The following is a 26,238-nucleotide window of genomic DNA, read 5'->3' on the forward strand; positions in this document are numbered from 1 at the left end:
GCTTTAAGGTTTATTTTATAAATGTTATTGATTTTCAATAGATCATACTGCAATAAAGATATTGGACAGAAATGTGAAATTCAAATCTCAAATCTTGTTCCAAGGGCAAGTAGAATGGGGATTCATGTCAGCTAAAGAAGATATTTATAACCATACCTCTGATCTGCCCAGACCATGCCCTGGGCCCCTCCAAACCCTGCCCATTTTCAGTTATGTCCTGACCCTTTTGCAGACCACAATTCAGAACTGTTAGCCTTTCTGCATCTACTTGTGTAATTGGGGCTCCCACATGCACCCCCCCCCCAATGGAAGATCTGGTTTCCAAACCTGATGGTCAAAGTGATCCATTATTAAGGAATCAGGTTGGGGATAGACAAAGATCTGCAAACTGAGGGAGATTTTGTTGTTGCAGCATGAGAGAAAATGCAAAGGACGGCCATGTGCAAGTCCTGTTAGATTTGCACTTCATCTGTTTAAATATCGAACTAGTTTTATTATGGCACCAGGTGTGTTTACCTACTGCAATTGCTTATCTGTGTGCCCTTAACATTAAATTGGACATGGCTACAGAATATCCAATCAGAGCATTGGAATATTCACAGGATTAAAAGGAGCAATTGTATTATAATGGAGGCATTTTGCATTTCTAATGATAATTGTGGACCAATAGGACTTCTTGTGCTACCTTCAATTCTACCAATAGATATTCTTAGCATTCTTAGTATACTGTGCTGATGAAAATGCTTTGTGTTCCAAATGCTAAGGTGTCCTGGTTGCAAGCAGCAATATTTATTCAGTCCCCCCATAAACTATTTTATTTTCATTTTGTGTAAATCCTATAACTGCACAGAAGGTGTAATAAAATAGAAAACAACAAAATGCAAAAAGAAAAAAATGCCTTTTTAGAGTTATTTCTTCTATAAAACCGTTACTGTCAGAACATGTAAAAGATAAATCCAAAGAAACATGTACCTGGGACCTTGATTGAAAAGGAAAGTATAATATGCACATACTCCTGTATAACAGTGCCGGGGATCTTCATTCTTCTGTTCCTCAGAGAGACAGAACAATATGGGGATTGTTCCTGTCAGCATGCTGCTCCAAAAGGCTCAGAGCACAAAATACACAAAATAATAATAGAACATAGACTTATTATGCAAAAATACAGCAATTCAGCATTGTATAGAAAAAAGGATTCAGTCCTACAACGTGCTTCCAACTGCTGGGGTAATTTATCACACAGTACAGATGCCAATGGCTGTATGATCTCTCTCTCTCTTTCTATATATTATATAGAAAGAGAGAGCTGGGCACATTGTTGTTAGTCTAAGTTAATTCTAGTAAAAGTATATATATATGCTAGTAAACATATTAGAACATAATTATATTAAGCAGCACTTAGTGTAGGGAAAAGATACACATTTCTTTCTTGATGCAACATTTTGATCACAACTTGTGATTTAATGATTACTGTACTATTTATATATATAAATGTACTGTATCACAGTGATATCATAGATTGAAAGTATGCCTCTCCCAAAACCCTCTGTGCGACACAGCAGATGTGGAAAATAACAGGTGGATGTTTTCGATTTGCCGAAAAATTTGTGAATTTCCTGCCAAATTCGTGAAATGGTGAGAAATCTGAGAAACGGCATTGGCGTCTGTTTTTTTGACGCAGATGCAAATTCGCTGGCGAAAATGCGCCGACATCCAAAAAAAGGACGCAGGAATTCGCCGCAAATTCGCGCCTGCCGAATAAATTCGCCCATCACTAAGTGGATGTGTTTACTCATGATGAAAAAGCCAGTATAGGTGGTGGAATGTATGAGTCATCACCTGGAAAAAAAGAGAGGAGCTTTGAGTGAGCTCTCTGTCCAGGAAGTAGTAACTAGGAAGTAAGGCGCTACCTTGTTCAGTATAGAGGGCTGACAAGAATAGAATGTGTGTTAAATGCCTGTAATATTTATTGCATGATTTGGCCTACTATAAGCTGAGGCTGCATAAAAGAACAGGTTTCATATGCAGCTTGTCAGGATCCAGTGAGTTTTGGTTTCTCTGTTGAATATTTTTTGTGTAGCTGTAAAGCATTTTGTGGAAGAATAAAAACTCTGCTGTGAACAACACACAGTCAAATATGTGCTTGAATATACAGTTGGTGTCACTGTCGGTTACATTGGAAAGGTATTACACACAATACATCCATATGTCTTTATTTCTATCTATCTTTCCATCCATCTATCCACCTTTCTTCCTACCTCTCCATCCATCCATCTTTCTTTCTATTTTTCCATCCAGCCACCCTTCTTTCTATCTCTCCATCCATCCTTCTTTCCATCTTTCTCTCCATCCATCATCTATCCATCCTTTATTGTATCTCTCCATCCATCAATCTATCGAGCTAGTATTTATCAATTTATCTATCTATCTGTCTGTCTGTCTCTTATTGCCTGCACTCTAATGCTTGACAAATGCAAAAGCAAGGTGCATGTTCAAAAACAGCATATATTAAAAAGATATATAAGGGCCATTTATTTCTATATTTCTTTCACAACACATTGTACAAAAATGCACACAGCTATGATTGAACTGTCAGACATTTTTGTACAATGTGTTTATTAAAGAAGTAAACACATTTATAGAAAGTGTTGGTCCTATATATACATTTTGAATATACTGTATATAGGCACGTCACAATTGTCATGTAATTAAAGCACATTTAACAGAGAGAGAGAAATGCTCTGTGTTTTTGATTGAATCAACACATTTAGCACAAATTACAGGTATTAAATGAAGTGAAGCTTGAATTAACTCCAGGACACTTTTGTAGAATTATGTCTTTCTTTGCTGGATGCACAACTAATATAATGTTAAGAGACATGATTTCTGTTTAGAGAGGAAGCTGCAATCATAGTCTGGATACAAAGTAATAAGTTAATTTGAGTCGCTTCCCATTTGAAAGAAACATGGTAATTGATCTTTCCTAACAACCTTTTTGTTATCAATAGACTGTACCACTATCTCATGCCAATGGAAAATGTCTACTAGTATTTTTGCAATGGCTTGTTATTCCAGCAGCATGAGCCTCTCATGACTCTTTCTAACCAAGAAATGAAGGGTAAAGCAGTCTTTGGCGCTTCAAGCAGGTCAACTTATTTGAAATCTGTCCTATGCTGCTCAGGTCTGTTTCTACGCAGATGGAACTAACTACTAAAACTTGTTCTGCTTGGATCTCAAAGTGCAGCGTGTTCTTTCACAATATTGTTTGTACAAAACTCAAACTGCTGCTCTTTACCACTATCATACTTATTAATTAGCTATTTGGAAAACTATATATTTCGTCTGGCTTTTTTGTGTTATTCTTCAAATTCAACTGTTGTGATACATAGTATTCCAGTGTACTTGTTGATGCACTGAGAAATATGTACAATCTCTGTATCAGAATTACCCTGTTAATACAGTAGGAGCTCCCTACTCAGTTGAGTGTGTTGGGCGGAAGCAAGATTGCAGGGGGTCAAGAAGGGAGTTGGTGGTAGAGCTGGGATCAAGGGAAGGTTTTTGAGGATAGTAGAGTTTAGCGCTTGTTTGTTTAAGGATGGAAAAGTACCAGTAGAGAGTGAAAAGTTAAATAGATGGGTAAGTGTATCAGAGATTGGATAAAGGAGGCAAGAGGGTATGGGGTCAAGTTGTTGTGGGGTTTGAGCAGGCTAGAAGTTTTCTAACTTCATCTAGTGTTGCAGGGGTAAAGGAGTACAAAGTGATATGAGTGGACTGATAGATAATCAATCCACACGGCAAGATAATCTGAGATTGTTGTCAGACGGTATGCTCAGTCTAATGATTTTTTTCTTTAAAGAAATTAGCAAAATCTTGGACAGTTACATTAATGGGTGGAGGATATGGAGGTGGCATATTAGGGAGTTAAGTGTGGCAAACAGTTGTTTCTGTGCTGTTTTTAGGAAAGAGAGAAGATTAAAGCAAAGACATACTGTTCATTAGCTATAGATAGAGCTTGGTTGTGGCAGGATAGCATGAACCTGAAGTGGATGAAATCAGGATCAGTGTGTGACCTTCTCCACTGCCATTTAGTTGCTCTACTACACTTTCTTAGGTAACGAGTTAAACTAGTGTGCCAGGGTTGGAGTGTAGCTGGTTGACTGTGGTGGTGGTAGAAGGAGCAAGGGATTCAGAAGCAGTTGAAAGAGCATCATTGAAGAGAGAAGCTGCTATATTCAGATAGGGAAAGGTTGTTAATATGAGAGATTGGCTGTGCTGCGACTCTTGATAATTGCTGTGGATGATATGTGTTAAGGTTTCTGTACACATGGGTGGAGAGAGATGGTTGTGAAAGCACAGGTGAAAGTGTTATCTGAAAGGAAAGTAGGTGATGGTCCGATAGGGGCAAGGGAGATTTAGTAAGGTTGGAATGGTGGCCCAAGTGGCAGAATATAAGATCAAGAGCATGAATCCATATGTGAGTAGGAGAGTCTGTCCACTGAGAGAGACCAAATTAAGTTGTAAGCAAAAGTAGTTTAAAGATGGCAGGAGAAGCAGAGTTTCCTAAAATAAGCTCAGATGTCTTGCTGGAGAGAAAGTATGGAAGCCAAGAAGCAAAGTGATCCAAGAGTAGGGGCCAGGGGGATGATATACAGTATGACTGTGACACACAGAGAGATAAGAGAACACAAGTGTATGTTGTGAAGGAAAGAGAAGTTAGTGTGGTTAAAGTTTGAAACCTACATTTGGGGGAGAGAAGAAATCCAACCCCACCACAGTGATGATCTCCTGGTTAAAGGGTATGACTTCATGAGAATCCTCCATAAAAGCAGGTGAAGCAGTGTTGGTGGTAGAAAAAGCCATGTTTCCGTGATAGCCAGAAGGTGAAGAGATTTGAATTTAAAGGGGTCTTGAACTGCTGAGTTTATTGTAGATTAAACGTTTGAGCATTATATTGTTTGATGGGATGAAAGGGTTTAAGCGGGTTAACAATGCAAGAGAGTTTGCTTATATTGAGAGAGGGTGATGGGAGCAGTGAAGAGGAGATTAGAATTTCAGGATTTTTGATGGATGTTGAAGTGCAGAGGATATATGGAGAAGGCAATCAATTTAAACATAGTTAAAAGATCACAGCTTATCATAGACACAGATAAACAAGTATTCACTCTGTGAAATCACAAGAGGAAACAAAATTATCATATCAATCATCTTGTAGTCCCTTCTGATTTTGTTTTTTTAAAATTCAAGAAACTTTTAGATGTTCTTTGTGATTGTGACAGAATAAAGGACAAATGATATATTTTAGAAAATTACCAGTTTGATTACTTTGAGCTGTGTTGAGGTTTTTATTCCAGTGCTCGCATTCCTGCATCAACTCGAAAGAGGAGAAAAAAAAGAATAATTACTATTATTGATTAATCAATGCTTTTTGTCCTTTATATTTCTATTGACTTGCCCAACAACTAGTCACATACTGTATATACCAAACCATTTCAAAGCGACAACTGATTAAAGTGTCACTCACAATACAGGTAAGGTTGAAGCAAGAAGACAAGTCATTGGAGGGAATAACAATATAGCAGTGGAATTCAACTGGTTCTTTAGAACATCAGCTTGTGTGTGTCTTTGTTCTTGGTTATTAACAGCAATGTGAACATCAATATTGTTTTTACAAGGGGAATTTTATGAATCAAACAAATACATATTTTACTTTCTTGTGTATTTCACCATGAGAAATAACAAATACTATCATGAGAGATAAATGTTATAGAGTTTACCATAATACTTTTATTAATTATTATGGGTACTGGAAATAATACACTGTAGAGATACTATTGTCTGAATATAATTACGATTTGCAAACCAGACTAACAATAAGAGGCCTGGTTATTGAAAGTTGACTTTCTCTGGTTGAGTTTTAAAGGGTAAAAATTCTGAATTTTTACAGGGGAAAAAAACTTGATTTTTTCTAAATTTGTTATGCTCTTAAGCTGCTAAGAATTAGAGTCTGAAAATACTCCAGCTAAAACATGTTGAAATCATGTCAAAGTCAATGGCAGTTGGTCCCTTTATCCTTTGTCATGAAATGTCATGAAATGTCATGAAATGTCATGAAATGCTGACCTCTAAAATTTTGAATTGATTAAAAATGGTCCAATAAGATCAGTGCAGCTCCCATTGACTTCTATAACACCTTGACAACTTTTACTTGGCAGGTTTTGGTATTAAAAGTTTTTACTAGTGATGGGCGAATTTGGTGCAAAATTCGCAAAACGGCGAAAAATTCACGAAAAGGCGCCAGCGTCTCATTTTTGAAGCCGGCGTCCATTTTTTTGGACGCCGGCATCCGTTTTTGGCAAAATTGCGCTGGCGTCCATTTTTTTTGACGCTGGCGAATTTTCACGGCAGTTTCGCAAATTTATTCGCTGGCATAGTGAATTCGCGCCTGATGATTAAATTCGCCCATCACTAGTTTTTACACTTAATAAATCTCGAATTTTTAGAACCTTCAGGCCAATCCAGAGGAATAGGGTATATATTCTTTATCCCTGTGATAAACAGGCCAACTATCAATGCCCAAGGAAGGGCTCAAACATGGGCCCTTGTTGGGCACTAGTCGGTTATAATAATTACTTTTTTCCCGTGTCTGTATGTTTGTTTTTTTTTTGTAAATTATTTTTTATTAAATTTGTAAAATAAATGCAGGGGTACAGAAAAGAAAAAGGGGGTTGCAGTAAAAGCAGTACATGCCATAAGTACACTGTATTAGTCTTGAACCACGAACATCAGCATAAAAATCCACAGCAAATAGTTTGAAGTACTAATCTATGTAGGCACAGCAATTCAATACAAGAGATATAAGAATGGATAATCATGTCAAAAGGGAAGTGACTAGGAATGCCTAGTCTAGGAGAGGGGTCTCTTGTAAATGTATGTTGTTATTTCAGGAGTTAAATGAGTGTGTTATGGGCTTACTAATTGTTTGTATTCAGACGAATCTTTATACAGGAACCATCGGAGCCAAGTGTCCCTATACTTTGAGTAGTGATTGCGTGTCTGTATGTTTTGTATGTTTGGGTGTATGTGACAGAAGCCAGATTAGTGTAGGTGTGTTTGCTAAGAACATATTCTTAAACTGCCCCTTTAAAGACTGGGAGGTGAATTTAATTGTCCTGTCCTAAGATTATTCCTGAGTAACCTGTCTGTGAGGTAAGGTGCCAAGAGAAATGCCAATGGTACAGACAAGAGCAGTGTATAAATGCACCATGCACATTAGGCTCGGTGAATGGAAAACTGTACTTATTACAGGAAGATAAATCCTTTATACCAAAGTTAATTTCTCAAGAGATCCTTTACAATCTGAGCAAGTCGTTGATCATGCAGTGGAAGGATTCGAGCACTACAGCTCAATGGAAACATAAATGCATGATCTACATAGAGGTTGTATGATAAGGGGACTCCTCAATTGACCCTTCGCCTTGAGCCATCCCACTGAACCCCATTGTGCATAACTTTTTTGCAATAAAGACACGATGATGATATAAAAATACAGCGGGTACTACTTTATGGCACTTGGAATTTATTGCATTCCTCCACTGGGCTGCAGCCTGTTGAGAAGCACAATAACACCGATTTGAACGATAAGGACAACCCAGCATCCATTTGAACCCCATGCCTTAATGAAACACCAGGAGCCAGATATGGGGGTAAAATGGCCACAGCATTTATTCGCATTATATCAAATAAATAGGACATTGCCAGCCAACTCAATATCCTAAAGCCAGAATTCCATATGAAATTGTTACTATGCTCTGCCGTTCCTCAGATCATCCCTGTGTCATTATATCCACCACTGAGTATTAGGCTGCCTCTACTTACAGAGAGGATGGCCTACAAATCTGCTACCAGCAGGAGCTGCATCTCCCACCATGAGAGAAGTTCAGCAGCCCTGCTGACGGTCATGAATCTGCAGTGTCTCGATGATAGGAAATCCAAGCAGGCTGTCACCTAGCACAATCAGTAGTAGCATCTGTATCAATCAACCCACCTTTCTAAATTTACATGTGCAGTACTCTAGCAAGGTCCTACCGCTGCTGTGACAAAACGTAAAATACATTATCATATATCCACTGTTTTGATCCAGTGGAAGGCAAAACACCCAGCCTAATGTCATTGCCAATTATGCCTCAAGAGGGAAAAAAATTCCTTCCTGACCCCAATGGTGATCGGAAACATTCCCTGGATCAAGCATTTGGCACTCAGTGAACATGAATAATACCAAGCAGACTCTCACGTATATACTGTATAAGAATACCCGAACCACAATATAACAGTGCATGCAGTTAAACATCCACTAGTTATTAATAAATAATATGGGATATGTAAGGGATATATGTGTTCGGTTTTAAGGGGTGAGATGACAACCCTAAAATGAACTGCTTCTTTCCCTGACATCACAACCCCAGCCTAGATTTTCCCTGCCTTAAAGGACAAGGAAACCCCCAGGGCGCTAAACCCCTCCCCCCTCCCCTGTGCTGCCCCCCCTCCCTCCTCCCCCTGGCCTACCTGTCCCCCTGGGCAAATGCCCCTAACTTTTTACTCACCCCTCTGCGCAGGTCCTGTCCACGGAGTACGCAGTCGCCATCTTCTCCCACGCGCGTCTTCTTCCTGCTCTGATCGGCGTTTTCTGGCGCATGCGCAGTAGGAACAGGTACTGGTACGGCTCTACTGCGCATGCGCCGAATGTCACGAAGTGAAATCGGAAAACTTCGTGACATTCGGCGCATGCGCAGTAGAGCCGTACCGGTACCTGTTCCTACTGCGCATGCGCCAGAAAACGCCGATCAGAGCAGGAAGAAGACGCGCGTGGGAGAAGATGGCGACTGCGTACTCCGTGGACAGGACCTGCGCAGAGGGGTGAGTAAAAAGTTAGGGGCATTTGCCCAGGGGGACAGGTAGGCCAGGGGGGAGGAGGGAGGGGGGGCAGCACAGGGGAGGGGGGGAGGGGTTTAGCGCCCTGGGGGTTTCCTTCTCCTTTAACTCATTCCTTCCCACCCAATCACAGCTGCATCTGAATCTGATAAACCAATGTAATTGGGCAGCTGCACATTCAGATCCCTTGTCATGCAGCCCCTGCATTTATAGCTCCAGTCCAGGGCTTTCCTTTAATGCTTCTCAAGTTAATGTATTTCTTAATATAATATAAAAAAACATATAAAATACCCTTTTTAATGTTCTGGTGCAACTGTTCCTTTAAAGGGACAGGTTAGAGAGATATCTAATAATAACATTCAAATATGGATGCCTGCAGGCTTCTTATGTATATTTCCTTAAATAGATGGTCAGGTACAAGGAGATAATGAAGTATATGCCTAGAACATTCCTTATCTGCATATTTGCACTTGACTTACTGTATGACTGACATATTGCTGACCCTTACTAAGATGATCTTCTAAGACCCGTGTAGTGCTCTCTATTGCTTTATCACCACTCAATGACCCAATCTAATTAAAGTCTGTGCAGGATCCCTCGTGTGAGGCTTGGAATTAGGTCACTAATATATATAGATAGATAGATAGATATATGCAGATTTCACAACATAGACTATCGATGTCTATTCAAGCTGAATAAATGTATTCTAAATTAGTTATGAGGGCACATGTTCCTTTTAATAAATCCCTACATGCATAGCAAATCAAATATCGCAGTTTATTAAATGTAGAAGAATCCGACCCTGTAACTTTAATTTAATGTATTTAATCCTCCATCTTTTTCTTCTTCCAGCTAACCTAGTATGTATTCCCAAAAGCAAACTTGCTGCACTTTAAATGTCATGCTTATTTCTGCATCATCCAACCTATTAAAAATGCAGACATTCATTTTATAATTATCTAGATTATACCTTTAGCAATTTTTGTATTTATCAATCAGCAGATCTCATAATTTCACACCATTTTAGCTAATAACTGCATATTTATGCAATAATATTGCGTATAATGCATGAACGTACGGAGCCTTATGCAAATTAAACTTTTCAAAGGAAATTTAGATAATGTTTTTCTAAAAAATATTTTCTACATCGGTAAAAAAAAATTCATGAAACTTCATAAAATGTAAGGTTTGATCTGCTATATTGGAACACATTGGCAGTTTTGGATTTTGCTTGTATGTAAATATATGCATTTTACTTATAGGTGGATCTTCTTCGCCCTACGAAAGTGACGGGAATAATTACACAAGGAGCTAAAGATTTTGGCCATGTGCAGTTTGTGGGTTCTTATAAAATTGCTTATAGTAACAATGGAGAACACTGGGCTGTGTATCAGGATGGAAAACAAAGGAAAGACAAGGTAAGGGAGCTTCTTGCAAACCCAACTTTACAGTGATGTTTCTTCATTTCCAGAAGATGGTGTTTTATAAGTTGCAGGAATGTCAAAGTAGCTGATGCTATAGGACGAATGATTCAATTCTAATGCATTGGTTTCTGAGTTGCCATGTAAAGGGATTTGGAATTAATTACTATTTAGCCTTATTTTATATTATTAGTATACAGGTATGCTCAGGACCTGAGGTTTTCCAGATAAGGGGTATTTCCCTAATTTGCATAGCCATACATTAAGGGGGTTATTTATTAAAGTCTGAATGCAAAAAACTTGAACGTTTTTCTAAATTTATTATATCCCCCGAGGATGGAAAAAGTATAAATCCAAAAATCCTCCATCTCAGACCTGCCGAGGTTGTATATAAGTCAATGGGAGAAGTCCCTATCCTGTTAAAAAAAAACACTATTCCGGGCAAATATCCGAAAAATATGTACGATCCGGATTTTCGCTCCATTTTATCAAGTTTTTCCACAATCCGATGAAATCATGTTTTTTAATAATAAACAAGGTTCAATAGTGGATTCTAGTTTGATCTGAATTTTTTATTTAAATCATTTGGATTTTGATAAATAAGGCCCTAAGTCTACTAAAAATCATTTAAACATTAAATAATCTTATAGGATTTTTCTGCCTCCAGAAATGATTAATTATATCTTAATTGGTATCAAGTTCAAGGTACTGGTTTAGTATTACAGAGAAAAAGGAAATCAATTTTAAAAATGTGAAATATTTAATTACAATGAGTCTATGGGAGATGGCCTTCCTGAATAATGGGTTTCTGCATAAGGAATCCCATAATTATATATACTTTAGTGAATCAGTCCCATAGCTTAGACTTCTTACAGCAGCCTAGAGCAGAAGTACCCATACTTTACTAATGCGAGGTCTACTTTTTGTGATGTTGTCCCATTATGATCTACATCCATACAAGCATTCTGTTCCATGAAAAATATTACTTAAATATTAATCTATGGGAAAATGTATATTACTATATTTAACAAACAACTATTTCTTCTGTAACCTTAACATAATAAATATCGTCATGAAAAGCATGAAATAGGAGGGTGATATAGACAAGCTGTTTTTTGACAGTGTCTTAAGATCTACTGATCACCTGCTAAAGGTCTTCTGGTAGATCATCCCAATCTAACTTTTGGGCACCCCTGGCCTAGAGCATGTGTCTTGCGTTCATGGACACTGTTCCCTTTTGCAAGATATTTTATCTGCCACAATGTGCAGAGTCCAACTAAACGCCAGACAGAAAACACACTCAGCAATTTGGTTTCCGCAGCTGCCCGAAGTGTCCACTCTAGTCTCAACAATAATGTTTAGCCGCACACCACTTACTTGCTTGCTGGGTGCATCCGTATCCCTGGCAGCCTCCAAGCCAAACACTATACAGATATGTGAAGTGGGAAGGAGCACACCAAAATGTCCAGGCAATGCCTTAATTCATATGCAGATTTATTGAGTGCACAAGCTTTCGGGGTCAGAACCCCTTCCTCAGGTGCAATGCATTGCACCTGAGGAAGGGGTTCTGACCCCGAAAGCTTGTGCACTCAATAAATCTGCATATGAATTAAGGCATTGCCTGGACATTTTGGTGTGCTCCTTCCCACTTCACATATCCACTCTAGTCTCCCCATCTGCCGTCACCACAAAAAAGGGGCCCTTTTGAACCCCTTAATGCTCTTGCACTTCTTTCCAGGATCTTTGGAAATCACCCCTGCTGTTCAGCATTTCTACTATACTCTATTTTAAGTTTTAGTTCTCCTGTAGGATGACTCCAAGCTTAAATATAAAATTTCTCTTTTTTCTCTAATGTAGTAATTTAACAAAAAAATCCATCTAGCACTGTGTATAAATGTGTATAGCTGTGTGGTACCTGGAGCACAATGACATATTCATGTCGGCGTAAGAAGAGAAACCACACAAATTGCAGTTTTACATCATTCTGAACTAAAGGAAAGACTTTGTAACCAAACGTAAAAAAAAAAGGAAATATTATTGTAGGGAAGGGTTACAGCATTTATACATATGCTACTTGTTCTGGTTTTGATGGCCAGTAACAATAAGAAGATTAGTTTACCACAGTTGTATGTCAAGGGGGGTAATAAATACATTTCCCCAATAAAAATTGGTGTATAAAAACATTCTGCATGAATTACTTCTTATAGTTACTGACACAAAAACTTCACTTGTGTGTTTCTGTGTAATATGTGTATAATATAGTGTATATATTGTGTAATATGTATAGTAGTTGGCATATTTAGAGGAAATAATATAGGGTTGTTTTATGGTTAGAATTTGCAGCTATTATGCTTTACATCGGAACATTGCATGTGATAATGGACTCCTTACTATTAATATCAGGGTTAAATGTCATTGAGAAGTTCAATCAAGGCAAGAAAGCCTTCAAGCTAATGCCAAGGTGATTTGGGACACAGAACATTATATTTAGGGTTATAGTTAATAACAGCCTGGAGGTGATTAATAATGACCTCACAGTGCACTGGGACTATAATGCCACACATATAATAATTACGTCACAGTTGTGATACCACTAAACCAGGGGTCCTATCCTTTTTTACCCGTGAGCCACATTCAAATGTAAAAAGAGTTGGGGAGCAACACAAGCATGAAAAAAGTTCCTTGGGGTGCAATATAAGGGCTGTGATTGGCTATTTGTTAGTCCCTATGTGGACAGGAGGCTTTGCTTGGCACTATACTTACTGTATTTATTATGCAATTAAAAATTGCTTCCAAACTTGTAATTCAAAAATAAGCACCTGATTCGTGGACACTGAGAGCAGCATCCAAGGGGTTGGAGAGCAACATGTTGCTCATAAGCTCCTGGTTGCGGATCAATACACTAAACATACCATTGTTTATCTTGTTATATACTGTATGGGCGGAGAGGGGTCATGGTTGGGGTAGTTCAGGGGAGCAGGGCTGGAACTACGGCAAGGCAAAAGAAAGGGGCATGTTCCTAGGGTGCAATGATGGTTGGGTGCCAGGCACGTACCTTTTCTGCCTGCCAACCCTGGGATCCAGCCCTTCTGTAGATTCTCATTGCTCCCTTCCACCCCACCACTCATTATGTAGAGCAGGTACCGGAACAGCGAGTAGCAAGTAAATATACTGGGTGTCGAGGGGCGGAAAGTGATCGATTCAGGTTTTGAAAAGATACATGGCTAAGGCTACAGTGAGGAACGATAGGCAATGACCTCTTCTGTCTGCCAAGCCTTAGTTCCAGCCCTTCTGTGGTTTGCCATTGCTCCCTCACGCCCCTCTCCAGACCCCCCCCCCACTAGTTACAAAGCACAGGTACCAGCACAGTGGGTAGCAGGGGAAACCCTCTCCTGTAGCTAATCTGGGATGGATTTAATACAGGTGAAGGGATTTAAAAGCAGCTAGCCTTAAAGGGCTACATTTTTTTTTATAGTTTTATAGTTATTTGCCTTTTTCTTCTGACTCTCTCCAGCTTTCAAATGGGCGATGTTGACCCCTTCTAAAAAAGCAAATGCTCTATTGCTACACATGTATTGTTATTGCTAATTTGTATTAGTCATCTTTCTATTCAGGCCTCTCCTATTCATATTCCAGTCTCTTATTCAAGTCGATGCATGGTTGCTAGGGTAATTTGGACCCTAGTTACCAGTTTGCTTAAAATGCAAATTGAAGAGCTGCTGAATTAAAAGCAAAATAACTCAAAAACCTTAAATAATAAAAAATGAAAACCAATTGCAAATTGTCTCAGTATATCACTCTCTACATCAAACTAAAAGTTATCTCAAAGGTGAACAACCCCTTTAAAGTTCTTAAATGTACATGTAAATGCAGTGGGCCAATTTGGATTAAAATAAACATTTTTAAAGTGGGTCCAAAATCCTGCACTGGGCAAGACGTGAGAATGTGCTCTAAGGGGCACGTCAGTAAGCTTCGGTTTCACCAGCTTCTTTTACTGAACCTAAATCTTTTAAAGGGGCTTGTTCAACTTTGAATTAACTTTTAGTATGATGTAGATTTTAAAGACAATTTGCAATTGGTTTTAATTTTTTATTATTTGTGGTTTTTGAGTTGTTAAGCTTATTGTTTTAGCTCCCAGGTTTGCAATTTCAGAAATGAGGTTGCTAGGGTCCAAGTTACCCTAGTAACCATGCACTGATTTATATAAGAGACTGGAATATGAATAGGGGAGAGTCTGAATTAAAAGATGAGCAATAAAAAGTAGCAGTAACAATACGGGGGTTATTTATCAAAGTCCGAATTAATCTCAATATTTCCTGCTACAAACTCCGATCAAATCTTCTTGGGGTTTTAATGCTTATTTATTATTAAATTTTCCCGAAAACTTGCTTTGCGGGAAAAAAATCTGATTTTTACGGATTTTTCATGCAATTTTCACGAATTTCACGATTTTTTCGGAATTTTCACCAGAAAACTTTGGGGTATTGCACGAAACCCAGGGCACATCAAAAAATCATTGGGACTTCTCCCATTGACTTATATTCAACTTTGACAGGTCTGAGATGAGGATTTTCAGATTCTGACTTTTCCATCTGCAGGGTTTAATAAATTCCGGGGGAAAAAATCACAAATTTTTCGTGATTTTTGTATTCGGAGTTTAGTAAATAACCCCCTAAATGTATAGCCTTACATTTTTTTTAGATGGGGTTATTTGAAATTTGGGAAGAGTCAGAAGAAGAAGGCAAATAATTCAAAAACTATAAAAAATAAATAAAAAATGAAGACCAATTGAAAAGTTGCTTAGAAATGGCCTTTCTTTAACATACTAAAAGTTATCTTAAAGGCTGACCCATCCCTTTAATGTAATAGCAATGGTTGATGCAAGTCATCTACTGTATTTTGCTCCATCACCAGGACTTGTGCCATTTACCCAAGCTTGAAACTACCCATAAGATTGTGTGGGGTGGGCATGAAGCATTGGGCAGGAGGAGCCATTTACTGAATATCAACACAACAGTAAGCAATGGTTTTTGACCTATTACTAAGGGCTCTTACAGACGATCGTTTTTACCTGCGCTCACACAGGCGCCAAATGCAGGAAAAATGCAGCATGTTGCGTCTCAACCTGCGTTCAGCGCCTACACGAGTACAGCCCCATTGGAAAAAATGTAATGCGTCTATTCCTGCGCTCCCCTGCAGCTGAACGCAGAAAAACGGAATGCAGGGGAGCGCAGGTAAAAACGCTCGTCTGTAAGAGCCCTAAGCAACATCAAGCTCTCAGGTTTGCAAAACAAGCTATTTGGACCATGGTTACAGAATAGCAGCAATCAAACAGGCAGGGCTTGTTTCCCGTTTAGCAGCGGCAAGTGCATTCTGTCGTGGAACCATCTCTTTGGTACAAAAATAACCTCTGATTTTTGAAACAAATAATTGCAGCCCATTGATTGCCTTGATATATTCTTTTCAAACAAGCAGATTTAGGAGCCAGGTGTTGTTCTGCAGCATAGTAAACATGATACAGAGTAACAGAGAAAATAATACAGTGAAGTATTTTGCCCAATGGGACCTTTCTGATTGCTCCTTGCAGGAACAAACGTATCAGTGAGAAAAACAACTTTTGATTCCGTTAGCATCGACCACATTTACTGGTCTTTCTCAGGGAAACAAATGAACGACCTCAATATAAAATATTACAGGATTAGCCCTTAAAAATGAAGCATGGTTATTCGTAACTGTCACTTAGATTTGATTGATGGCATGTACTAGTGTATGCTCACTTATCATATGGTCTTAAGTAATAGAATTATACATCCTCTGAGAAATATTAGCTTTCCATCCTTATCAATATGTTGAAGCCAGCTGCTAGCTACAGTAAAAGGTGCTTGATTGGAGATATACAACAGATTTTTGCTGCTGGATATATTTCAACTTTAGTGTGTTTGCTTTACAGAATTGTTGATTTTTCTGTTTTATTCAAGATGATATTTATCCCTATGTGTTTATTTGCCTGGCTCCTTCATTGCCCTGCACAATGAATATATTTTTTTGTTTAGCATTTATTTTCAGATGGAAATGATCATTGCAACTATTACTAATATGTGTGTGGCAGTCTCATCCAGATCTGCAACTAATATCTGCATGGCAGTCTCATACAGGGCTGCAACTAATATGTGCATGGCAGTCTCATAAAGGGACTGCAACTAATATGATGTGTGTGGCAGTCTCATTCAGGGCTGCAACTAATATCTGCATGGCAGTCTCATACAGGGCTGCAACTAATATGTGCGTGGCAGTCTCATAAAGGGACTGCAACTAATATGTGTGTGGCAGTCTCATACAGAGCTGCAACTAATATCTGCATGGCAGTCAAATACAGGGTTGCAACTAATATGTGCCTAGTAGTCTCACACAGGACTGCAACTAAGATGCTCATGGCAGTCTCATACAGGACTGCAACTAATATGTGCATGGCAGTCTCATACAGGGCTGCAACTAATATGTGCATGGCAGTCTCATACAGGGCTGCAACTAATATGTGCATGGCAGTCTCAAAAAGGGCTGCAACTAATATGTGCACGATAGTTTCATACAGGGCTGCAACTAATATGTGCATGGCAGTCTCAAAAAGGGCTGCAACTAATATGTGCATGGCAGTCTCAAAAAGGGCTGCAACTAATATGTGCACAATAGTTTCATACAGGGCTGCAGCTAATATGTGCATGGCAGTCAAATACAGGGCTGCAACTAATATGTTCATGGAATTCTTATTCAGGGCTGCAACTTATATGTGCATGGCAGTCATACAGGGCTGCAATTAATATGTGCATGGCAGTCTCATATGGAGCAGCAACTAATATGTGCATGGCCATCTCAAAAAGGGCTGCAACTAATATGTGCATGATAGTTTCATACAGAGTTGCAACTAATATGTGCATGGCAGTCTTATACAGGACTGCAACTATTATGTGCATGACAATTTCACATGTGGCTGCAATTATTATGTGCATGGCAGTCTTATACAGGACCACAACTATTATGTGCAAGACAATCTCATACATGGCTGCAATTATTTTGTGCATGGCAGTCTCATACAAGGCTGCAACTAGTTTGTGCATGCCAATCTTATATAGTGCTGCAACTAATATGCACATGGTAGTCTCATACAGGACTACAACTATTATGTGCATGACAATCTCATACAGTACAGGACTACAACTATTACTGTATGTACATGACAGTCTCATACAGTACATGACTGCAACTATTATGTGCATGACAGTTTCATACATGGCTGCGACTAATTAGTGCATGACTATTTCATACAGGGCATTAGCTTTATACAGCTCCAAGATATTAGGGGTTTGTCACTCCTTTGTAAATGTTATAACATTTTTCGACATAGAATGTTTGTAGTCTAACCTCCACATTGTATGAGCATTTTACATTTCTAAAACTCTTTGAAGCAGGCACTCAATAAAGGCAATCTTCCACCAATCAAATAGTTCAAAGTGAAAAAATAGTTAATTGTGTCCACAGCCTTACAAATTTCATGTTACAAACACTTAATCGTAAATCATCATAAGCATGAATATTTTACTGCTTGTTCCTAGGAGTTTATTGCTAACTACAGTAGATTTTTTCATGGAGCATCAAATCTATCATATGCCTTGGGGGCAAACGTGTTTACTGCGCCTGGTCTGTGAGCCCCCAGTTGGACACCTTCCCATAATGCCTCAGGGTGAAACCCACGTTTCTTGTTTTATACGTATGTCTCTACAATCCCTTTTTATTAGAGGCTGATCTTGACTTCTTACTGCTTTCTACTATGGGGAAGGGAATATTTGAAGTAATATGTCCTTGTACCTTAACTAGTGAAGACATTACAAAGAATATCCTTACAGAACAATGGTATTTAGTGCAGAACTTTATTCTACATATTCCCTGGAATGGCCCTGCTGTGATCTCTCCTGTGTTTATACTTTTAGCCTTTATTTATTTATTTATTTTTGAGCTTTCCAATATATTTAATCTTGCTACGAAAATAAAAGAAACTTTTTATTTCTGTGTTCCATGTATACTATGTGCTGTACTGTGTGTGACATATTTCTCCCTAACGCTCCTGACGGATCATGGGGAGGGCTGCAAAATGATCAGCATAGGCAAGAAAGGGACAAAACTAAATTCTCAAGGAACGTGATTGACTACTCACATTATACAGTATTTACAGTATTCAGTTTTAGAACAGAGCCAAGGGGGGATGACAGTAGATTATTAGTGATCGACAAATTTCTCCCACTTCAATTCGCGAATTTCCCACAAAATTTGCAAAACGGCGAGAAATTTGAGAGAAATCGTGAAATCGAAAAGTTCATGAAAAACATGAAATTTGAACATTTTCACAAAAAAAACGTGAAATTAGAAAATTTTTAGGAAAAAATTGTGAAATTCCAATGGTTTCACAAAAAATCTTGAAATTTAAAGGTTTTTCACAAAAAAATCATGAATTTTGAAGGTTTTCACAAAAAAACCTTGAAAATCGGATATTTTCATGAAAAATAGTGAAAATCGGAAATTGGCGGAAATTTGCCACAAATTCGTGCCAGGCGAATTTATTCACCCATCACCATAGATTACATAGAAAAAATCCGCCAGGAGTGAATTTGCTGCGAATAAATTTGCAAAACTGAGGAAAAAAATTTGACGGCGAAAAATCCAGTTTGTCAAAAAAATGTGCCCGCACATAAAAATTGTCACACATCAAAATTATTTGGATGCCCATTAACTTTAATGCATTTGGACAAATAGGCGTGCGTATAAAAATTGTCACGGACGTTGAAATTGACGCGTGTCAAAATAATTTTGATGCCCATTGATGTCAATCATTTTATGCCGTTTTGCAAACTTCTGGGGAAATTCGTGAATTTTTCATCAAAGCAAAACGGGACAAATTCGCCCATAACTATAGATTACTAACTTAAGAAAACAGCACTAAAAATGTCAATATGCTATTATGATCATGAAAAAATATTAAAAATGGAAATGGTAAGAAATCTAGTACATCCAGTGCCTGAAGTGTTGTTGTGACTTGTTATACTTTGCTCACTATTATTTGTCACACATGTCCATGTCCCTGGTAATTCAACCACTTAGGTTGCTGTAACAAAAATTCTACTTAAACTCATCTTTCCTGGGCTCCTCAGAATGGTAAACAGAATTTTCAGGCACTTAAGCTCTGGGGGTTTGAGAATAGTCAAAATGATGGGTACAACTTGCTGTGACCCTCGGTATATGATATAGTAGGTAAGTAGTGAAGAATATTCTTTTCCATACTTCAGAACTATGTTAAAGACTCTAAGATTGCTGCCCATACATGGTGTCCTCACAGCTTTCTAAGACATTACTTTTGTCTTAGAATTACATGTTTTAATCTGTTTCCTACAAGATTAGGAAAATATTTGTAAAGTGGAAACAATTTGTCACCAATGTGGGATTCTTCTGCCCAAAAATATTTGTTTTTCACAAAGCAATGGATCTCTTCTCTGGAAATCCAGTATTCAGAAAGCTCTGAATTACATGAAGGTCATCTCCCGATAGGATTCATCTTCGATGTAAAAGAGTAATGTTTATTTATTGAGGGAACACAATACTCATTGTATCCTTCTATAAATGGAGATAAAACTGAGGTTTCAAAAGCTTTGCACAGGATCTATAAACCAATATTTTATTGGATCATTAAAATATACCACAAGCTATACTCAGTCAGCTTTATTCAAGGCTAGAGCAAAAATCAGCACTTTGCATTGCATCTTCCTTAGAAAATAAGGCTACGATATTAGCTTTCCATAAATAACAATAAACCAATGGACTTTTCTTTTATTACACAATTGGTTAATATATTTCTTAGTTAAAAATAAGCATTTATATTTCAGGCAGCTCCTAAGATCAATAAGAAGAGCCTGATTTGAGGCAGGTGCTATACTTCATAAGCAAAAGCATTCATACACAATATACAGCACAATTAGGGTGATAAAAGTTGCTCCAGGTCTAGTAACCTATAGCAACCGATCGGAAATTGATATCAAATTGATATCAAATTGATGACTGAAAAAGCATCCTTGATAACTCTTTTTTTTTTTTTTTGCTTCCTTGTCCTTAATGGATTGTTAGCATTTACTTCAATATTTCAATGTTGAGTGGAAAAAAAATGCTTAAATGCAGGTTACTGGAAACATATAAAGTTGAATTAGAGGAAAGCCATCTTCCATAGACTCCATTACAAGCAAATAACTTCAATTTTTGAAAATGATTTATTTTCTCTCTCTAATAAAAAACAGTTGAAATACGATCCTATTGGATTTATTTAATGTTTCAGTGATTCTTTGCAGACTTAAGGTATGGAGAAACATGAGAAATACGTGACTCTATCCCAAAGGTGAAACAATTGCTGACAATAACAAAATTAATTCTGAGAAATTATGAGAAATTATGAAAATTATGAGAAATTCCGAACTCTAAATTTTAATCAGCAAACTTATTAAACCGTAGCTCACCCAATGCAAGGCTTGACCTGGGTGTTTGAACCCCAGGTCTGTCTCTTACGGGCAAAGCATACCCGGAAAAGTAAATGAAGTAAAGTGAAGACAATAGTGACTCACCGATGACAAATGGTGGCTCGGTGCAGCTTCATGAACCAGTAGCTTGGGGTGGAGATGCAGCCAAATAGAAGAATTAGCATGCACTCCTGAAGCAGACCAGTGTAGATAAAACTCGATTTTTATTCCATAAAGTTAAAACAACTGGACCAGTTGATCCCTTGAGGGAAAGTTTAGAAGAAATATAAAGTTGTATTTCTTTTTTTTTTTCTTGAGAGCTATAACTTGCAATGGTTTTGTAACCTTATGCCCAGAAGAGTAGCAATGACATTATGGGGAAAATCAACTTTTTGAGATTTATCATGTTAATTGTAGAAAATCGCAAAAATGTAAAAAAAAAAATGACAGGTAAAACCATTTGAGCTTCCATAGAAGTCAATAAAAAGGTGGGTTTTCAACATTGAAGCTATTTTCAGTTTTAGTTTTTTGAAGTCAATTCAAAAATTTGTAAACATTGTGAAAATGAATGGAATTTTTGTTGTGTTGATGTTTTTTCCCCCCATAAATTAACGTCATTACGTTTTTATGATTCTATGTATTTTGTAGTCTGGGCCTGCTCTTGAAATGATCCAACCTCTAGACATTTGTGTAACAATTACCTTTATAACAAAACTGTTTTCATTTTCTTTTACGTTGTTCACACTGGTTGCATTATGTTTGCAATTATACAGCTAAAACCATTTGAGCTTCCAAAGAATTCAGTAAAAAGGTGTGTTTTCAACACTGAAGCTATTTTAGTTTTAGTTTTTTGAAGTCAATTCAAAAATTTGTAAACAATGTGAAAATGAGTGGAATTTTTGTTGTGTTGATGTTTTTTCCCCCACAAATTAATGTCATTAAGTTTTTATGATTTTATGTATTTTGTAAATATACTAGCAATAAAAAAACGTGGAAAAAATCTCAAATGAAAAAAAGAATACATCCGCCTTCCCGTGTAAAATGTTCCCTAGTAGATTCCCATTATGGAAAAGCTGAAATTTTACATATGTCATACTTGGAATAACAATACTCAGGTTTATTGAATTTATGGAGACAAACATGGGAAACATTTGGTGAATATTCCATATTTTGGAATAAAAAAAAGATATAAAAGTTGAGACTGACTGTTTTGCTGTACATCTTTGGACATAATACACATAACTGTTCTAATTTGACTCCCCAACATACAAAAGTCAGTTATAAATCTAAAATATATTGACTTTTTGTTTGTTTTTAGGTTTTTCAAGGCAATTTTGACAATGACACTCACAGAAAGAATGTAATGGATCCACCAATCTATGCAAGATATATCAGGATCCACCCATGGTCATGGTATGGAAGAATCACTTTAAGAGCTGAGTTGTTGGGTTGCACTGAAGAGAACTGAAAAAAAAAAAAAGTTTTGCAACTTCAAACATAATTTCAGAGATGTACCTTTCAAGGATTAAAAAAACAAACAAAAAAACTGTTCAAAATCGGAAGAAAAAACATTTTGTTTTCATTGAACAAGTGCTTGCTCTCTGGTAGGCTGGTAACTGTTTTGCAAGGTAGTCTGGGCCTGCTCTTGAAATGATCCAACCTCTAGCCATTTGTCTAACAATTACCTGTAAAATAAAAAAGTTTTTATTTTCTTTTATGTTGTTCACACTGGTTGAAATATGTTTGGGAAGAGAGGCAGCATCCTGTTTTAATGCCCCCTCCTGTTTTTAATCTCTACAAGCAAGGAAATGCAATTATACGGATTTTGTCTCTCATCTAACAAAGTCATACTCTGAAAAATTGTTGGCATCGTCACATTACACCCTTAGTTAAAAGAAGGGATGTTGCAGCTTTAGCAATAAGTTTTCTCTGGGATGACTGCATTATCCTAATTGCTTCCCTTGTGCCTATCAAAATCTTATTAATATTTGCATCTCCGATTCTAGAAATCTATTTGCTTTTCACCTGTGCAATTACAAGCGTTCATTAAGAGCTTTGCTTTCTCGTTTCTATCGTGCATGTACTTGAGGCATGTTATTTCTCATGTTTAAATACATTTCCTTCCTTGTGGGCTTAAAAACAAATCAAGGCTGTGCAAAGAGCAGAAATCGTTTTCTGCATGTTCTAAATCCAACATAAAGACTTATCTTTTCTCTCTTTTATTTAACAAAACTGATGTCATCATTGTATGTCAACAACTGTTGACTTTCTAAAGATATTTTTTGGTATATCAGTGGTTTAGAATCCACCTTATTTAGGAAATCAATTTTTTTTTTTTTCGAATTTTTGTTGATTGATTTTGATGATTTTGGGTTTACAGCATGGTGATGAAAACAACTGTCTGTTTGTATACACAATCTTCCAGTCCATGTTGGTGTCAATCAAATATTAATTTAATAACATATTTTATTTACAGGAATAAAAAAAAAATGAAGGTTTGGCGTATGAAAACGTATCTTGTAATCCCTAGTTGTGGATCTGCCTATGTGTTTGTTTCTAAAAGAGCTGGCAACAGTTAGGGGCAGATTTATCAAGGGTGGAATTTCAAAGTAGCGGGAGTTTTTTTGAACTCCCATAACTTCGAAATTTGAATAAAAAAAGACCAACCTAAATTTATTAAAAAAATCAAAGTTTTTTTGCTGCGGGTGAATAGGATGTATTTGATCGTTCAAATCGAAGTAAGATCGTATTTGATCGAATTAGATTCAAAGTATTTTAAAAAAAAACTTTGATTTTTCAAAGTCCACCAATTGACTCCAAACAGGTTCTAGGAGGTCCGCCATAGGCTAAAACAGCAATTCAACACGTTTTAGATGGTGAATGGTTGAAATTGAAGTTTTAAAGAGACAGTACATGATAATTCAAATAAAATTTGGACTATTCCCTAGTCCAAGTACACAAAAATAGCTCGAAATTCGAATTTTTTTACTTTGAATTTTCAATTTGACTCTTGATAAATCTGTCCCTCAGTGATATGATTTGTGATAATATAGTGGGTCCATGAAACCATTGGGCAGCCTTTAATAAAGAAGTGAAAGTGTTATAATGCAGGTACTTAAAGTATTCCATGTTATAAGATCAGCTCAGAACTCAAAGGCAAATCACATTTTTAGTCCTATATGTATCAAGTACAAAATCCAAAGGACTGGTGCTGTTGTTTGTAATGGAGTCTAACCTGTGTTGTCCTTACTCATATGGTCTCCACCCTACTCGCACTAACTGCTTCAAACATGACATGAAAACTGTCTACATAAGTTCTCATTTGTTTTAATTGTGCTGCATACCGAATGCCACGAAATGGCCTATGTCCTGTTCGTTTGTAACGTTTTTCAAAGGTAAAATGTTCTGTGTGATGTTGCATTCAACCTTGGTGAACAATATTAAAGAGAAAGTCAAACATAGTGACAATTAAATGACCAACACTATTTCTCTCACATTATATATCTGAATTCACCCCAAATGTGCACTTTAGATCCTTTAATAAATGTTGGTTTGGCAATGTTTCAGTTTATAAATAATCAGCCTCCTATATGATAACCTTCAGCACCACCTCAACTGCTTCGGACACTGGGGGGAATATTTATCAAGGGTTGAATTTCGAATTGAAAAAACTCAAATTGAAAAAGAACAACTGAAATTAAATCGTAGTTTTTTTTGGGTCGAATAGGTCTGTTTTCGATCGAATAAGTCCGTATTCGGCCGAATTCGAAACGTTCAAATCAAAGGAATAGTGCATTCGATCGAATTCGATTCAAAGTTTTCTTCCAAAAAAACCTTTTATTTTTCAAAGTCCACCAACTGACTCCAAATAGGTTCTAGGAGGTCCCACATAGGCTAAAACAGCAATTTCGACAGGTTTCAGATGGCGAATGAATGAAGTCGAATTTTTAAAGAGTCAGTACATGATAAATTTCAATATTCGAATTTTCACATTTTTTGCAAATTCAAATAGAATTTGGACTATTCCTTCAAAGTACATAAAAAAAGCTCGAAATTCGAATTTTTTCAATTTAAAAATTCATCTGAACCTTTGATAAATCTGCCCCTGGGAGTTGTGTCATATTAACAGATGTAATGGCAGTTGTTGTTTTTTTTTAATGTTAATATTGTATTATTTTGCACAGGCTAAATGTATGTGCTGTTTTGATCTTGAATAACTAATATTTTGCCATTTTATGTATAATGTACTATGCATTTTACAACTGTCTCTGCTTTATTTCTGTTAGAAGGGGAAAGTGTTCAATCAGTGCATCTGAATGAATTTAGTTCTTTGTATTGATGTTTTAAGATCAAGATTGCAAATATTTACACATTTAAGAATTAAAACAAAAAGTCCAGAGTGTATTCCTAAAAGTCCAGGTTTAAAGTTTCTCTTTTTCCGACAACCAATTATTTTTATACTTTATATAATCAAGATAAACGATTAGATATGTTTTAATAAGAAAACTAGGTCCTTTAAGGTACACCTTGGTGTTACATAGAACATTCATCATACTAACCCATGTACAAATGTAATATCTCACTATCAGAATGTTAATACTGGATATGTTGTGTGATTTCTTTAGAAGGCCATCTAAACGTTAAAACTGCTGCACATTAAAATTGATTTATTTTTTTATTCTACCAATAAAATTAACACACACAATCTCATTATGACATGACCTCCAGATATTTCATGGAACACATATCTAATATAGCATGTTCCAAAACTCTATTGTTACTATTTTCCATAGGTATGCCCACCAAAAGTCTTATAACCATAAAAAACAAAAATATTTGCAAATGTTTAGCCCTATTATTAAGGATGGTACTATGCCTTTTTCTCCACATCCATCATTTGATTGTCATATTAATTAATTAATTATGCATTATATATTTTTTCATGTTGCCATATTTCAGCCCATTTTAGCATTGCATTCTAAGTGGGTATTTCCATAAATCCATGATGCCATAAATGCACCTACAATATAACAGCCTGTTATCATTTTTTTCTATTATTTTTGTCTTTGACCCCACCAAGGGTTTACCACTCACTATAACAGTTCTTTATTACTCATGCAGATTTCTCAGTATATCCTTATATGAGAAGATGTAGACCAGGATTCTTCATCTGTTCATCTAAGGAGATCCTGAATTCCTGGGAATCCTTGAGGAACGTCGCTGGCATCCTCTACATAAATCTATTAAGGGCTTGTCACAAAAACTGTTTCTAGTTTTATGTTGACTTTCTCTTTCAATATGACTATTTCATTTTTGATGATAATTGAACATGTAAATTA

The 26,238-nt window shown here is 36.9% G+C and overlaps 1 protein-coding gene across 2 annotated transcripts in view; it reads left to right on the forward strand.

The window, feature by feature from the left end:
* edil3.S (EGF like repeats and discoidin domains 3 S homeolog) overlaps positions 1–23,721 on the forward strand; it is a 311,320-nt gene extending 287,599 nt beyond the window's left edge. For both annotated transcript variants that reach the window (XM_018244394.2, XM_018244395.2), the window contains 2 exons: positions 10,191–10,346; positions 22,218–23,721. In XM_018244394.2, the coding sequence (XP_018099883.1) occupies positions 10,191–10,346; positions 22,218–22,367 (306 nt within the window). In that variant the 3' untranslated portion in view covers positions 22,368–23,721. The remainder of the gene's footprint in view (positions 1–10,190; positions 10,347–22,217) is intronic.
* Positions 23,722–26,238: the final 2,517 nt, after the last annotated feature.

This window comes from Xenopus laevis, chromosome 1S, assembly GCF_017654675.1.
Source record: "Xenopus laevis strain J_2021 chromosome 1S, Xenopus_laevis_v10.1, whole genome shotgun sequence".
NCBI classification, from domain to species: Eukaryota; Metazoa; Chordata; class Amphibia; order Anura; family Pipidae; genus Xenopus; species Xenopus laevis.